Below are 15,467 nucleotides of genomic sequence, written 5' to 3' on the forward strand. Positions count from 1 at the left end.
GCGATTTACTAAGAGGGACTTCCTGTAGGTATAGTGTATAGTAATTAGATTTATTAAGAAATACTAATATATAAAAAAAGCTTAACTTAAAGAAAGTTTTGCGATAATATATATATTAGTGCTACTAGGGCTAAGATAAAGGTTAGACTAGAGAAGGTTTAGGGCAATCAGAAGGTAATAGCAGTATTAAGTTTATAAGTCAGTCATAAGGTTAGAAAATACACTTCGGTTTTAACACAATAGGTCCTGTTCTTCGTCTCAGGCTGGAACCAAAACAGCGTAGCCAGAATGAAGACCTCTGCACCAACAAACAAGAACATGACCTTTCCGCCCCAGTTAAGTTGATCAGGGTTTATGAAGTAGGGAAACACCGAAGACAGCATAAGCGCAGTGAGCTGTTGGCAAACAAGACTGAAGGCAATAGTCTTGGGACGCGTAGCCTGAGCAGCAGTTTCTTGCGCAATAGCCCATCCGAAGCAACCAACTGTACCGGTGTATAGCATCGACCAGGTGATCATGAAGGCGAGGAGAGCTGTGTTGGCGGCTGTGTTGGCGGTGCCTGCGAGGGATGTTCCGGCGATGATGATGGACCAGCAGCAGAGAAGTGTACCGCCTCCGATGAGGGACTTGCGACGGGGGAGGACGTCGGAGACGCAGACGGCGACGCAGTTGGAGAGGAATTGGAGTGTCGAAGAGATAGCTGTGAGACCGAAGGGGTCAGATTGGCCAATAAGTTCGAAGTAGTAGGTCTGGTAAGTGTCTGCGACAGTTAGTACTTGAGGTGATGGGCATAGGAGCTGGTCACCCACTGGCAAAGTATCCGCCGGAGAAGTTCTGAGATTGAAGTCCCATGACAGCGATGAGGGTTCTGCTTCGGTGCTCCTTGGAGAAGATGGCCTTCCAGCTAGTCTGCTTAGCCATGTTGGCTTCACCAGCAGAAACCTCGAGTTCAGACTTGATAAACTCGAGTCTCTCCTCAACGTCGATAGATTCACCGTAAAGCTTGAAGATGGCCTTTCGGGCATCGTCGTCGCGACCCTTTTTGACGTACCAAACAGGTGACTCGGGCAGGAAAGGAAGACCAATGGCGAAGAGCGTAGGGACAAGGAAAGTCATGACAAAAGCAAGTCGGAAGCTCCATTCGCCCTTGATCTTGGAAGAGCCCCAACCAGTGATGGAGGAGAGGAAGAAGCCCAGCACGATGATGACGTTGGTGAGAGAGCTGAGAGAGCTTCGCAGAGCTGCGGGTGCATTCTCTGTGACATATAGAGGAGGTGTGACAGTTGAGAGACCAACAGAAAGACCAAGGAGAAGCTTGGAGACAAAGAGGACAGGCAGACTAGGAGCAAAGACAAGCGCGAACGAAGACGAGATAGATAGAGCGACAGCAGTCCAAAGAACATACTTACGCCCAACCCAATCTGCAAACGTGCCCGCCAGAAACGCACCAAAGACCTGGCCAATCGTACTCGCAGCGTTCCACAGAGACTGCCACAGCGCCGGGATGACATATTGATCACCAACACTGTAGTATTCTCCATAAACCTTACGAAACTCAGGGAAAGCAACGGCTACACCTGAGAGACCAGCGTCGTAACCCCAGCCAAAGACTAGGGACATGATGTAGATGGACCATAGGACGAAGCGCTTGTCTTTCTTGAGGTTTGTCCAGAGGCGCTGGTATTGTTGCTTGGGAGTGAGGTCTTGAGCGTCAATGGCCTTTTGGATGGCGATGGAGTCGGGTGCCTTTTCGACATGGTCGGACACTGTGGTGATGGCTTCGACTTTGGTTGTCATTGTGAGGATTGAAGGGGGGGTTGAAGTGATTGAGGTAGTGATGATGAGCTGGTCATTGAGAGGGAATGCCCTCAGGATTATATATTATTTCATGATTAATAGACTTAAGAAATATCTGGAGAGACGTTGAACATTCTCCGATGAATGGAGCCCCCATGGGGAACAACAAGAGCGAAAAATGGCCCCATTTCATCGGCCGAGAAGAAGTTTGCAACTTTGCAAGTCATCATCCTCACAACCCGGATCGAGATAGCGGGTCCAAGGGTGAAATGGGTGAATTTCCATTGGACCTCTCGTTTCTGGGGAAGACAAGGACCGTGCGTTTGGACACGATGATCATTGGGTAAATTGTCGGTCCGATGCCATTGGTGCACATCTCGCCTCTCGAGTAAGTCATCGACAAATCACAATTCAGCCTTGAGAGTTTCAGCCCAGAATGAAAAGGCACGAGATCGACGTGGAGAAGTCATCACACGATTTCTCTCTTTCTTTAATGTTACATGATAATTATTCATTGTCGGACCGGGAAGTAGCCATCGGGTATAAGAAACCTCAGACACGAGTGTGATAATCTCCTCATCACAGCATTCTACTCAATCCAACATGCCAGACCCCGCCATCATGCCAGCCTCAACCCCTCCCGATCGCCAATGGTGGAAAGAAGCTGTTGTCTACCAAATCTACCCAGCTAGCTTTCTTGACTCCAACGGCGATGGGCTAGGCGACTTGCCTGGTATTATCTCAAAGCTTGATTACATTCGTTCAGTGGGTGCAACGGCTATTTGGCTGTCGCCTATCTTCAAGAGTCCTCAGCATGATATGGGGTATGACGTCTCAGACTATCGCGACATTCATCGTCCTTACGGTACGATTGAAGATGTTGAGGCGTTGATCTCTGGCTGTCATGAACGGGGTATCAAGGTGCTACTTGACCTTGTGGTGAATCATACTAGCCATGAGCATGAATGGTTCAAAGAGTCACGCTCGTCAAAAACATCACCGAAGCGAGATTGGTACTTCTGGCGTGATCCAAAGTTCGACGCAGAGGGTAATCGAAAACCGCCGAATAATTGGGCTTCCATCTTTGGTGGTAGCGCATGGACATATGATGAGACAACTGAGCAATACTACCTCTCCCTCTTCCTCCCCGAACAGCCTGATCTCAACTGGGCCAATGACGACATGCGCGAGGCAACATACGACGATATGAAGTTCTGGCTCGACAAAGGCGCCGATGGCTTTCGCATCGATTCGATGAATCTCATGTCCAAGCACCCTGATCTTCCCGATGCACCTATCACTCGACCAGACGCCGAGTTTCAGCCAGGCGATAAATACTTCGCCAGTGGTCCGCGCATGCACGAGTATATAAGAGAGATGAGGGAGAAGGTCATTGACAAGTATGACTGTATGACTGTTGGAGAACTAGGCTTCACAAAGGATGAGGATAGTGTGGCAAGTTACGTTGCCAAGGATAGGCATGAGTTGAATATGCTCTTCACGGGAGATATTGTTGATATGGACTTTGGTCCGAATCATAAATATGAGCGTGATGACTTTCGACTCTCGAAGCTCAAGACAATCACGAGTCGGTGGCAGGGGGCTATGCCGAAGTTTGATGGCTGGAACTCTGTCTACATGGATAACCACGACTCTGGCCGCTCTCTATCTCGCTATGGATCTGACAAGCCCCAATTCCGAAAGGAAGCTGCCAAGATGCTGGCCATTTACCTCGGTACACTCAGCGGAACGCTATTCCTTCTCCAAGGTCAAGAAATCGGCATGGCTAATGTGCCTGAGTCATGGAAGATCGATGACTACATCGATGTCGAAGGCTTGAACTACTACAACAGCGTGCTCAAGAAAAGAGGCCCCGGAGCTGATATGTCCGACATCATGAGAGAGATGCGCCTCAAGGCCAGAGACAACGGCCGCTTACCCATGCAATGGACCGCCGACCCCAACGGCGGTTTCACCACCAGCTCCAAACCCTGGATGCGCGTCAACGACGACTACGATGAGTGGAACGTCGCACAACAAGAAAAAGACGATGATAGCGTGTTAGCCTTTTACAGACAGGTTCTTGAGCTTAGACAGAAGGAGAGAGATGTTTTTGTTTATGGACAGTTTGACATGTTGGATGAGTACAAGGATAGTGAGGATGTGTTTGCGTATACGATGACGAGTTATGATGGGAAGAAGGCACTTGTTTTGTTGAGTTTCTCGGAGGAGGAGCAGATGGTTGAGGTTAAGGGGGACTGGGGGAGGAGGTTGCTGGGAGGGAATGGGGAGACTTTTGATGGTGGGATTGTTTTGAAGGGATATGAGGGAGTAGTATATGCTGGGTGGTGATCTGGCTTTTTACATCTAGTCATAGCCCCCACTGAATGATGTATCGATGGGAGAAGATGGACATGGCACGCCCCCAACGTAACAAACTGGGAGATATCAAGACATAGTAGCTACGGGGGTAAGAAATATACTGCCATTTAAATTCAGATGTGGTAATTCTTAGTGATACGTGAATGTTCATGATAGCGGTATATCGGTAGAAAGGAATCTGGTCCCTCCACTCCATCCTATCTGCCTCCACCGTCTGACAGAGGCAGCATCCTGGCTAGCCACCACTTTCGGCCAAATAACGGTACAAAAGCAAAGAACCATGAATAATTCCGCTCATTTCTCTACAGCAGTCAGATGAAGTATCCAACAATGTTGCACTACCGGCGGGCCAACAACCACAAGTTGTGAGCTGTGCTTACTCAGTGGGCTCTCGTATGACGAAGTGATTTCAAAGCATTGTGTTCCAATCAATTGTTCTACAGCCATGGAATTATGTATTAGCTATAAGCCAGCAAAGAATATTTAAGTAAACGCTGTGGAATGTAAAGGGAAACAAGCCATTCGACGCAGAGAGTGTAGAACTCATCATCACTATCTATTCGCAATGAGACCTTTCCAAAGCATTCCTTTTCTCACTTATTTATCTTTGATAGCTACCGCATCCCCTATATCTCACGACGGAGAAGACAGTGGCTTTAATCTGAAGCCCTTTACTGTTGACCTGTCCGATGGGGTCCCTCATATGATTGACCTGTCTCAGAGAACCGAGCGGCCTACGAATAGAGACTATCTTGACCCAGATGCCGGTGTTGGACTAGAAACATTGCGATCTCTGAGAAAGGAATTGATTGAGGATTTCAACAGGGACGCTGAGCAGCAAAAGCTCAACAAGTATGCTCTTGGTTATCGGACGGCATTTAGCTTTTGGCACTGGCATAGACATTACTAGGTTCCACCATTTCACAGCTGAAATCGAAAACCAAGCCATCCACTTCATCTATCAAAAGTCCCATAACCTCAAAGCCATCCCCTTGGCTCTTAACCATGGATGGCCCGGGTCGTTTTTAGGATTCATCCCGTTGCTTGAGAAGCTCAAGGATGATTTCCATATTATCATCCCCTCTCTCCCAGACTTTGCATTCTCATCAGCACCGCCGCCGACCTGGACCGTCCTCGACACAGCTAGGCTCTTCAACACGCCCATGACCAAAATCTTGGAATATCCCAAGTACGCGGTCTACGGCACAGATTGGGGATCTTGTGTTGCATACAGTCTCTATGCCAATTTCAACACGTCGATGCGATTGGTTCACCTCTCATTCCTTCCGTTCGTCCCCTTGTATAGAGCCCAGCTTGAGGCGGAGGGTATCAAATTGTCACTTCTTGAGGAATTCAAAGCTCAACTTGCTGAGGAATGGGCTACAACTGGAAATGCTTATTATATGGAGCAAGCAACAAAGGCAAGTCAAAATGCCAGTCTCGGGGTATCATTCTAAAGACCGATTCTTAGCCAAACACCATCGGCCTCGCCCTCTACGATAGTCCATGGGGCAGTTATCCTGGCTTGCAGAGAAGCTCACTGCTTGTAAGTCTAAGCCTTATAACATCTGGTAATCGCACTGATATTTGACAGGGTCTGATCCAAGAGCTGGAACCCCGCCGTCCGTTCTGGACCATAACAGAATGCTCAAGACGGTTGCATTGTACTATTTGACCAAGACTTTTGCGTCATCCGATATATCTACTATTCTAACCCCACCGGGTTTATGACAAACTATATCAAGGCCGAGACTGATGCGCCATTGCCCTTCAGCGCGTTCAAGTATAATCCCGGGTTTTGGCCACGAGAGCTAGTTGGTCGGGTAGGGAATCTTGTTTCCTATAAAAGTCAGTAGTCGTTTTGTTCAATGATTTGTGTTGCTTGGTAAATGATACTGCTCAGATCACGGGTTTGGTGGACACTTCTCGGGTCTTGATAACCCTGTTGCGTTGGCTGAAGACTTAAAGAATATTAACAAATATTGGGGATGGTGACAATTTGTTCCTCAATGACTTGGACCAAATCCTTAGGATAATTTGCTGTCCGCCGAAGGCAAGATGTTAGGTAACAGACCGAGGTCGGCATATTGGCTATATGTCGTTATTAGTGCTCTTTACCGTGATACCTTCAGGCTGGAGCATCTAAAGTCTTGGCCTTGTGATGGGTCACATACTGCAGTCCAACCTTTTCGCTAGTCCAAGGAGAAACGAATTTAGTAGCATCCGAGATCAACCATACATTCTGTACCTAATCTGACCTGGCACTGCAACAGCTATCTCAAATACTGCATGCTTTCCTCAATGCCTCAGACGCTAGACTTATGGATCTTCTTGAACATATATGGTCGTGTATCAGCGGAAGAAGTGTTGCAATAATACCAATCGACAAGTCTAGCCTTTGGCAGGCTCGGAAAAGCTCGGTCTCCACTCCACTGGGCTTGAGCAGTTAGGGCCTAGCAGGTATAACAGCGAATCCTAAACGCTCATCGACCGCAAAGTTATATTACTAGATATGATAGTGTATCAGGCTGACCCAAGGCTCTTCTTAGACAGATAAGACGTATTAATGATCCCCCGGGGTGTTTGTGGTGTTGAGCTAACCTTTCTTGGCCGAGGGATTGGAGGCACCTTTATACGCCTCCAAGGCCGGCCAAGGAGTCATCATTTAGGTTCATATTATATTAGCTTTATGCTGTAGCTATTAGTCAGTTATTGTGGTATCGATGTCTAAGTTGTGGGCTAGAAGTGTTATTTGCAGTTGAGGCTTGTGGCTGAGAGCTTATTCCGGCATAGAGAACCTAGTATTAATGATCCCCAAGACCACACTTTCTATGAACCAGGCCGTTGGAGGGCTGAGTCCGGGTAGAGCTTCCTGCTCTCCAAGAAGAATCCAACTTCGCCACATATGATGGATAACTAGAGCGTGACTTGGTATCAACTCAATGATACCCTCCCACCCACATGACTCCAGTTGGCATTTATATGAACCCATGGTCTGCAGTGACGGAGATGAAATGACTCTTCCTGAACTCCGGCATACTAGACATCGGAAGCATTCGGGATGCCATTTATGACCTACTTCAGAAGGCTCAGCGAAGGCGTCGTGGATTAGAATCTCGTTACACTCCTCGCATCTGAGAAAGACTCCGCGACCGGTTGGCTTCCTGTCGTAGTCAGGATTAGACACAAGAGGAATACCGGGATCAAGCCCCTTCAAAAAATTATCGAGCTCAGTGGGAGTTGCATCCCACGAGACATGATCCATCCCTAGAAGTGTGTTCAATGCCACCTTAAGAACTGATCTAAGAGCCACCAAAATCTTCTCACTAACTGTATAAGACGGATCATTCGATCCTAGAGCAATGTCTGTGAGGACTCCGTGAAACGTCCGAGAGAATGCTCTGACTTCAGCATCAGCAACTGACGTCGTGAGTGTCAGTAAGCCGCCTTATAGAATGTGCATACTTGAGAAAAGGGACTCACCATCATTGGAAAGCTGGGATACTGCTTGAAAAAGGCGCGAGGCGGCAAATAACATAATTCTCCAGTATCTGAAGGACTCGTGCCCAGCAAACCCTGCTTTACGAAACAGCAAAGCCAGGCGAAAGTTATCCATAAAGGTCGACAGAATATGTGTCCCAAGTTGGTACATGCGTTGAAGACAAGCAACATGCCGTTCCCGAATATCGGCCTTGAAGTCCTGCATTGAACCACTGTGGATAGTTCCGAGATATTTGCGGCCTCTGTACGACACTGGAAGTATAACACCCCAGTACTGAGTCATGACGAAGCATTCGGGATGCCAATTCCTTTTCACTCCTGCCCGGTCGGCCACCTCGAGATAGTAAGTTGAAAGAAGAAGAGGAAATTTGCAGCCACCACAGTAATGTGCAAAGTTCTGGCAAAAGTGTAACTCGCAGTATACCCTTTTCTCGTACGTGTGGTGGCTATCCATACTCAAGACGGTACCGCATTCATCGCAGGATAAATGCTGGGGGTGATAACTTTGCTCCAAGGCGGATTCCCGGAAGGTGGTAATGTAAGTCCCTATTAGTGCCCCGTTGCACTTGAAACACTTTGATTCTAGTCTACGAGCGTAGTCCTTCTCGCAAAGAGGTTTATCCTGGTTTCCTTCTTCATTTGTGGGGAAGAAATGACCAGCAACTGGTTCCCCACAATCCTGTATGGGCCTCAATCAGTTCTGACTTCTGAGATCCGGATTGTGGAACTCACGTAACACACAAAGCAGTTTGGATGCCATGCATTGCCCAAGGCCGACACACACCTTCCTGTAATGTCGACTGAACACTTGTTGCACACAAGCTGGGACACGTCCTGGCTGAAAAGAAGATCTTGGGAGTCAGAGCCGTTCGTATGAGCAGTTTGATACGTCTCCTCCCCGGTGGCTTCGTTCAGTGAGCCTGATTGGCTTTTGGGATACAAACCTTCATCTTCGGCTGCCGCTTCAGAGGTATCCGATAATGTTATTTGTGAGATGCCACGTGGTGTATCATTCGATGGAGTTACCAATTTGAACTCCCTGATATTGGGTGTATTAGAGTCAGGATTAGCGGGATCATCTTCGACCTGTTTATGTGACTTCTGGTTTTCGGTATGAGCTTTGGCGAACGCTCGCCTGTACGCACTGCTATTAATGACCAAGTCATCAAACTGAAAGTCAAGTTCCGAAGGCGCGAAATTTGAAGGCGCTTCGAAGAGACTTAGTCTGGCGGCGTCTTTATTGAAAATAGATTCGGATCCAATCTTGATGCTGGGAATGCGGGATTGGAGAGATTGGGCTTCTGCTGCTGTGGCCTCGATCTGGTGTGTATGTTTGCGAATGTCTTTCTGGATATTGGAAAGAGTATCCCTGATGGATCATTAGTATAGTAGGCAAGACGACATCATACTGACATTTCAAGAATACTTAAGAGGAATGTGATCGATGTCTGTTGTCCTCTAAGCGCTTCCAGGAGCTCTTTAAGCCGGTCCTGATTCCATATAAACTTGAGCTTGGCAAAAACCTCAGGGAGCTTAGCTAAAACTCCAGGGTTTTTTAGCTTAAGATTCCGTGTCTCGGCCTCTAAACAGCTAAAAACTGTCATGCAACCTGTTAATGCAATCTCAAAAACATTTAAAATGTCTGTCCGAGATGCCCAAGCCTGTGCAAGGTCGTCACGATGTAAGATTTTAGACTGTAGCTCAGATAGGCCCATGCTGATGACAGTCGATTCGGAGCATATCATAGCGAGGGTGGTTGGCACATCTTCATATTCTCCGGCAAGGTCATGAAGCTTTTTGCAAGTCGAGAGACATGTTGCCGTCAGACCTACCTACTATCAGATCAGTATCGTAGGCGTCGTAAACGGGAGAAAACGCACTTACCACAGAGGTGGCGATTGAGAGCGGGTCCATTTCGCCGTCGTTGGAAGGTCCAGTTGAAGTCGCTAAGTTGAGAAAAAAGTTAGGAAGTGTAGGAGAAGAATGGAAAGCGGGTTAAGGGCCATTACTTTATCTGTTGGTCGCAGACAAGGCTCTCTCAGGTACCCCTGCATAGCTGAGAGCCTTGTTTCCCCCTAATGAGCACAGCCACCAAAAAGCAATTTCAGGTTGAAAGACGGTTGCCTAGTAAGGCCGATTCAATTGCCTGACCTCATGTTGAGCACTAAGGGCGCGGCCGGACCAGAAGCCCAGTTTATCACTTTTCTCTTTTCACTTTCCACAAATCAACAAAGTCATCTAACGGTTGATATAAATATGTAATTGGCAAAATCGAAAGAGGCTGCCGAAAAGACTTATGATATTACAATAACTGAGCTTAATTCGGCACTTCCCCAGCCTATACAGCTTGACTTCCAACACAACACTGTAATGCTTACCACGAATACTATGTTTACCTCCCAATGGTCCTCAGACACTTGACTTGTGGCTCTTGTTCGATACATAAGGTCGTGTATCAGCCGGAAGAAGCATTGCAATTAGCCCAATCGCCAAGAAACAGGCACACGCGACCCAAATCGGCGCCGAAGTCGTAACATCTGCAAAGGTCGCAATGAACGGCGCACTAAGCGACGCCATCCTCCCCACCGCCATAAGCAGCCCCATACCCATCCCGCGATTCTGCACCTGAAGAACCTGCGGGGTGTACGAGTAAACAATAGCGTACAGAGCATTGAGCGAAAAGTTGATCATGCATGAGAATGCGAGGTTTTCCGCTGCTGTTCTAGCGGAGGTGAATGCTCCGGAGAATGCAGAGCATATTATGCCGGTCAGGAGCATTGAGCGCTTGGACTTGAAAAGGCGGGATGACACGAGGATTGTGCTTAGGAGGGGGCCGAAAATCCCGACGATTGAGGAGACGGTCCAGTCGCGGTAAGTTATGTAGTTGCTTGTTTCGCCGAAGTTGGCGCCGTGAGCTGCGAGGTAGTAAGGGAGGAAGATGGTGTAGAGCGGGTATCTGGCTCTTGTTAGTTGGATGTTACAGCTTAGGTGCAAGAACTTACGCAATGCCAATGAGTGCCCAGATCATGATGAGACCGACCATCAGTCGTATCTGCTTAGCACCAGAGAAAAGTCTCGAAGCGCGAACAATATTCGCACGCCAAGACCTAACCTCGCCATCGGCCTGCTCTTGTTCCGGCTGGAGGAAATTATCCCCAGTGACATGATAATCAGACTTGTTCATCCTGCTGATATGGTTAATAACCTCCGCAGCCTCTTGCATCCTTCCACAAGAGACGAGCCATCTTGGTGATTCAAGTGACCGTAGGACGAAAGCTCGGATAAGTGACATGACGAGACAGAGTCCACCGAGAGTGATGTAGAGGTAACGCCAGCCCATGTTGTCGCTGCGGCTGCAGGTCTCGGGAGTGGAGCCGCTGGGACATCCGAAGTTGACAAGCAGAGGCCAGGCTATTGAGTGTGAGCGAGTGTTATAGTGGCGAGTAGCGGGTATTACCGATCAGGCCTGTGACAGCGTTTCCGAAGCCCCAGATCCCAGCGAGACTTGATAGGATGAAAGACCATTCTTGAGGAATAGCTTCCGCTAGGAGTGTCAAGTCGATCGCAACTGTAGTATTAAAGAATCAGTCCACTGCGCGACAATGGAGCTCGGGTGGGAAATTCTAAGAAACTCACGGTTGCCACCAGCAAACAAGCCGATCAAAGCGATGAATACGTTCAAAGCAGCCCAATTCGGAGAACCAGCAGCAATGGCAGTCATGATAGAGCATCCAAAGATAGACGCCTGCCAGACTAGTCTGCGGCCAAAGTTATCGGCTAGTGTACCAAGAAACAAAGCACCGATGAGTAAGCCAGCATAAGAAGGCACAGATAGGAGGGTTGCATATCGGGGGCCGAATTCCATGGCAGCCTGAGGTGTAACAAGACTGATCGAGACAAGGACCATCTGGTGACAAGTTAGTGCAAAAGCTTGGTCATAAAGACAGTTGTGCTGACCTGGTCGACTAGGAAGCCGAAACCACAGGAGAAGGTAAGCTGCCATTGGAACTTGCCGAAGCCAATGGCTTGAATTGCTCGAGTGATCACTTCATCGTTATGCAGAGTTGCAGGATCGATACCGTCGATGGTGGCGACTGTTCCGTTGGCACGGCTTGGGACGTGGTCAAGAGAGGTCTCCAAAATCTTGCCATCTTGCTTCTCACCAATCGATGCAGCATCGGTGTTGTCCTGATGAGTCGACATGATGACTACTAATGGATACGAATGAGTAACAAGTTGAAAGAGGTACTGCGATCAATGTGGATTGCAATTATGAGACTGGTGGAGACTTCTAGATGGAGAGACTCGATTTATCTACAAACTCCTTTCTAATCATAACCCTTCGATTCGTACAACCATCGCACTTCCCTGTCAATACACTAAAGAGATATCAAGCCAACCTTTCCGATTCCATCGCAAGTTACAAGCCTCCGGAGAACGGTCCGCCCTCACCCTCTATCTAAGACCAGCTATCAAGCTCAGAAATGTGCAGCTGATTCCTATCAGCCCCCACAAACCCGGAAGCGGCCCGTGTGCCTGGCCACCTCTTATCAACAGCAAACGCGGGGTAAAGCAGCTGAACTTATATGGTGAGGCAAGTACTGGGTTCTGGATGCATCCTGCGTAGATCGGCTAACTTTATGATTATGAGTTCACGCGTTGAATGCTACCTCGTTCCCCGGACGGAGGATGCACCTAATAGCCGACTTCCAATCCTTGTATATCGGGATGTGCTACCTCAGCCGAGAACCGAAGAGACGGTAACAAGATTCCTGACTACGCACCGTTGGGAAAAGAGGGTTTGTAATTATTTCTGCTTTTTGATGTCGCCTGTTGAGTCATGATTAGGGAAGTTGGGGACATATTGCCATTCGTCATTTCCATCCCAACAGCCATGAATGCTACGGTAAGTCTCTCTTTCATGCCTCCACATCCCGCATTCTCATAGCAGCCCTCAGGTATTTTCAAGGGTTCTTCAACGCTCTTGTTAGGCAAGATTCAGAAAGGGGAGGGCGTAGAAGTCCCTGTCAAGGCAGGCGATGTTGTCGTCCTGCCCGCTGGAACGGCCCATTCATCCCTTGAAAGCTCTTCTGATTATAGGTACATCGGTGTATATCCAAAGGTACGTTTTGCTGTCTCTCATGCCTGCGACAAAATCTTGATGATCTGTAGGGGTGTCCCAAGTGGAGGAATGAAACTGGGAAGAAGTCCTCGAGCGTGTTTCTGGACGCTATCGATGAAGTTGATATGCCTGAAGATGACCCTGTATATGGAACCGATGGACCATTACCCATGCTATGGAATCAAGCTCCCCGTGCGAAGCTGTAGATAGCAGGATAATGTAGTATCTGTTGACACTACCTCGAATGTCACTTATTTGTCATTAATTGATAAGGCCCTGTAGTCTTAACCCATCACTGAACACGACAGATTGACCAGTATTACGTCGTACATTTGCTTACGATACCCTGATGTAGTCCTTCATACTTGACAAACAAATTCCTAAGATAAATTGTTAGCTCTGGCTCTCTGATAAACGAAGGAATTACCACTCGAGAGTCCACAAAGCTTGGCATGTGCTTCTCTGAACTTAGGGAAACATTTACTACGGTACATCGGCACTGAACTTCAATTACATTAAATAATCGCTCTTCGTCATAGTAGTCTACCATTCTGCTAAACAGGTACAGTAATACAAGCTACCGCAGCATGTTTATCAACCTCTGAAGCCGTAGTGGCATGCAAATCCTTCCTCAATGCCATGTCGCCGCCGTCCTGGACTTCTTCCACTGGGGGCCCACTTGCAAAACAGGTCTCAGGCAGAGGACTGCTCTTCCATAGATAGAAGCTCAAGTCAGAGTCCTTCTTTGGCAAAGTCGTCATAGCTTCAATCATATCCTGCTTTGTTGCGCCCAACGGATCAAGACTAGGCTCTTCAATCCAGGAAAGTCCATGACCCCAGTAACTGTACCTCTCCAATTCATGAGTCCATTTATAATCCTCCCAGCGATCTTCTGAGAGGACCTGGATGTAGTGGAGTGAACTACCTGGCCAAAGTCCAGTTACTTTTCCATTTGTACCCTGTTTGTCTGTAACATGGTCAACTGGCTGATACAACGTACGACAGTGATGGCCGGAAACAAACAACTTACACCAACTGCGACAAGTTCCAGTCCACACCATGTCTTGCATGACCGTCTGCGTATGGATATTGAAGTCTTCTTGGGCATCAACTCTCACCTCGAAGGACTTGACACGCTGTCGAATCATTTTATGGAGGAGACGAATGAAGTAGTCGGCGGTCGCTTCCACAGAGCCTTTGAAGGTCAGCATAGCTACTACTCGTGGCGAACACAGCTACTAACCCATCAGACTTCCATTTGAGATTGGAGTGTTTGGTCCCAAGAAGATAAGGTAATTGGGAAAGCCTGCAACACCGAGACCGAGATACGACTCAGGATGTTCTTGCCATGCATCTTGGAGGTTGACGCCATTGCGACCGACTATAGGAAAGCGAGGTCTGAAGGTCGTGTTGAATCCTGTAGCTGCCACCAAGACATCTGCTGGATATTCTTTGCCACCAGCCACGATGCCACCACGAGTCACTTTTTCGATTGAGTCGAATACTGGCTCAACGTTTGGCCTTTGCAAGGCGGTAAGAAACCCTTCTCCCGGATTGATTCTTCGACATCCGGCCTCGAATGGGGGTATCAGTTTCCTCTGGAGGTCTTGGTCAGGGATAAGCTGTTTCATGCGCGACTCGAACATGTTGCGCGTCCTCTTTTGTTCTGGACTGGACTTGATAAAGAGGCGGAACATGCCGTTGAACTGATCCTCCAATCCCTTTCTGGTATCGAGATACATCTCCTTGTTTACCTCGAAAACGGCCCTCTCTTCTGGGGTGTAGGTATAATTCGTCGCGTTGGGATCCGGCAGAGCTACTGGTGGTGCAATCCAGGAAGGTGTGCGAATAAAAACCTTCATATCTCGGACCAGAGGCTGTATCGAGGGAACTAATTGAATCGCACTGGCTCCGGCGCCAATTACGCCGACACGCTTTCCACGGAGGTCAATTGAATGATCCCATGATGCTGTATGTAGAAACGGACCACTAAAGTCGGACAGCCCCTCAATGTTGGGAATTTGTGGGTGATTGAGAATGCCGCCAGCATTTAACAGGATCTCTGATGTCACAAGAGAGCCATTTTCTAACTGCACAGTCCAGGTACTGTCGCTTTCAGTCCATCTGGCGGAGACCACTTTGGTGTTGAAGAATATATATCGCTCGAGATCGAAGTGCCTGGTAACACCTTTTAGGTACCCCTGGATCTCATCAGAAGATGCGTAGCTAGCCTAATTAGCAGTGGGCAACAATCTGACAGTTACAAACTAACAATTTTGACCATGACGGGTTTGGAGCAAATGAATATTGATAGCAATGGCTCGGAACATCACAGGCGCAGCCAGGATACTTGTTCTCAAACCACGTACCTCCAAGGTCTGGTGACTTTTCAAAAATTTGAAAGATAAAGTAGTCATTGAGGTGTTGTTTGAGCTTGTAAGCTAGGTGTTGTCAGCGTGGTCCTTCAGTGTATGAAATGGCTAAGCACTTACCCATCAGAATACCAGATACCCTAGTTAAGAGCGGTCAGCCACATTAACTCCTCTGAGGGCACAGATTATACCTACCCAGCTCCGATAATGGTGCATCGGATCTGCTTAGGCTTTTGGTGTTGTTCAGCGGACATGATTACTGTATTTTCGAGCTTCTAAGGTCAAATAGCATG

General features: G+C 47.9%; 7 protein-coding genes across 7 annotated transcripts; 3 read left to right on the forward strand and 4 right to left on the reverse strand.

Moving 5' to 3' along the window:
* Positions 1–203: 203 nt before the first annotated feature.
* On the reverse strand, positions 204–1,797 carry J7337_011287 (uncharacterized protein; the record flags this gene model as incomplete). The annotated part of the gene is made up of 2 exons (XM_044828836.1): positions 204–760; positions 810–1,797. The coding sequence occupies 2 exons, from the start codon at positions 1,795–1,797 to the stop codon at positions 204–206; spliced, it is 1,545 nt and encodes a 514-aa protein (XP_044675511.1).
* Positions 1,798–2,400: 603 nt separating this feature from the next.
* On the forward strand, positions 2,401–4,149 carry J7337_011288 (uncharacterized protein; the record flags this gene model as incomplete). Its single annotated transcript, XM_044828837.1, is given in 2 exon segments — positions 2,401–3,857; positions 3,873–4,149. The coding sequence occupies 2 exon segments, from the start codon at positions 2,401–2,403 to the stop codon at positions 4,147–4,149; spliced, it is 1,734 nt and encodes a 577-aa protein (XP_044675512.1).
* Positions 4,150–4,744: 595 nt separating this feature from the next.
* On the forward strand, positions 4,745–5,636 carry J7337_011289 (uncharacterized protein; the record flags this gene model as incomplete). Its single annotated transcript, XM_044828838.1, has 2 exons — positions 4,745–5,031; positions 5,090–5,636. The coding sequence occupies 2 exons, from the start codon at positions 4,745–4,747 to the stop codon at positions 5,634–5,636; spliced, it is 834 nt and encodes a 277-aa protein (XP_044675513.1).
* Positions 5,637–8,370: 2,734 nt separating this feature from the next.
* On the reverse strand, positions 8,371–9,395 carry J7337_011290 (uncharacterized protein; the record flags this gene model as incomplete). Its single annotated transcript, XM_044828839.1, has 2 exons — positions 8,371–9,049; positions 9,376–9,395. The coding sequence occupies 2 exons, from the start codon at positions 9,393–9,395 to the stop codon at positions 8,371–8,373; spliced, it is 699 nt and encodes a 232-aa protein (XP_044675514.1).
* Positions 9,396–10,678: 1,283 nt separating this feature from the next.
* On the reverse strand, positions 10,679–11,883 carry J7337_011291 (uncharacterized protein; the record flags this gene model as incomplete). Its single annotated transcript, XM_044828840.1, has 4 exons — positions 10,679–11,091; positions 11,138–11,248; positions 11,317–11,587; positions 11,638–11,883. The coding sequence occupies 4 exons, from the start codon at positions 11,881–11,883 to the stop codon at positions 10,679–10,681; spliced, it is 1,041 nt and encodes a 346-aa protein (XP_044675515.1).
* A 691-nt stretch (positions 11,884–12,574) lies between these two features.
* On the forward strand, positions 12,575–13,008 carry J7337_011292 (uncharacterized protein; the record flags this gene model as incomplete). Its single annotated transcript, XM_044828841.1, has 3 exons — positions 12,575–12,586; positions 12,629–12,802; positions 12,853–13,008. 3 exons carry the CDS (start codon positions 12,575–12,577, stop codon positions 13,006–13,008), a joined length of 342 nt encoding a protein of 113 aa, XP_044675516.1.
* Positions 13,009–13,356: 348 nt separating this feature from the next.
* Positions 13,357–15,428, reverse strand: J7337_011293 (uncharacterized protein; the record flags this gene model as incomplete). The annotated part of the gene is made up of 3 exons (XM_044828842.1): positions 13,357–13,997; positions 14,046–15,028; positions 15,370–15,428. 3 exons carry the CDS (start codon positions 15,426–15,428, stop codon positions 13,357–13,359), a joined length of 1,683 nt encoding a protein of 560 aa, XP_044675517.1.
* Between the last annotated feature and the right edge of the window lie 39 nt (positions 15,429–15,467).

The sequence above is a fragment of the Fusarium musae genome, chromosome 9 (genome assembly GCF_019915245.1).
Source record: "Fusarium musae strain F31 chromosome 9, whole genome shotgun sequence".
NCBI lineage: Eukaryota > Fungi > Ascomycota > Sordariomycetes > Hypocreales > Nectriaceae > Fusarium > Fusarium musae.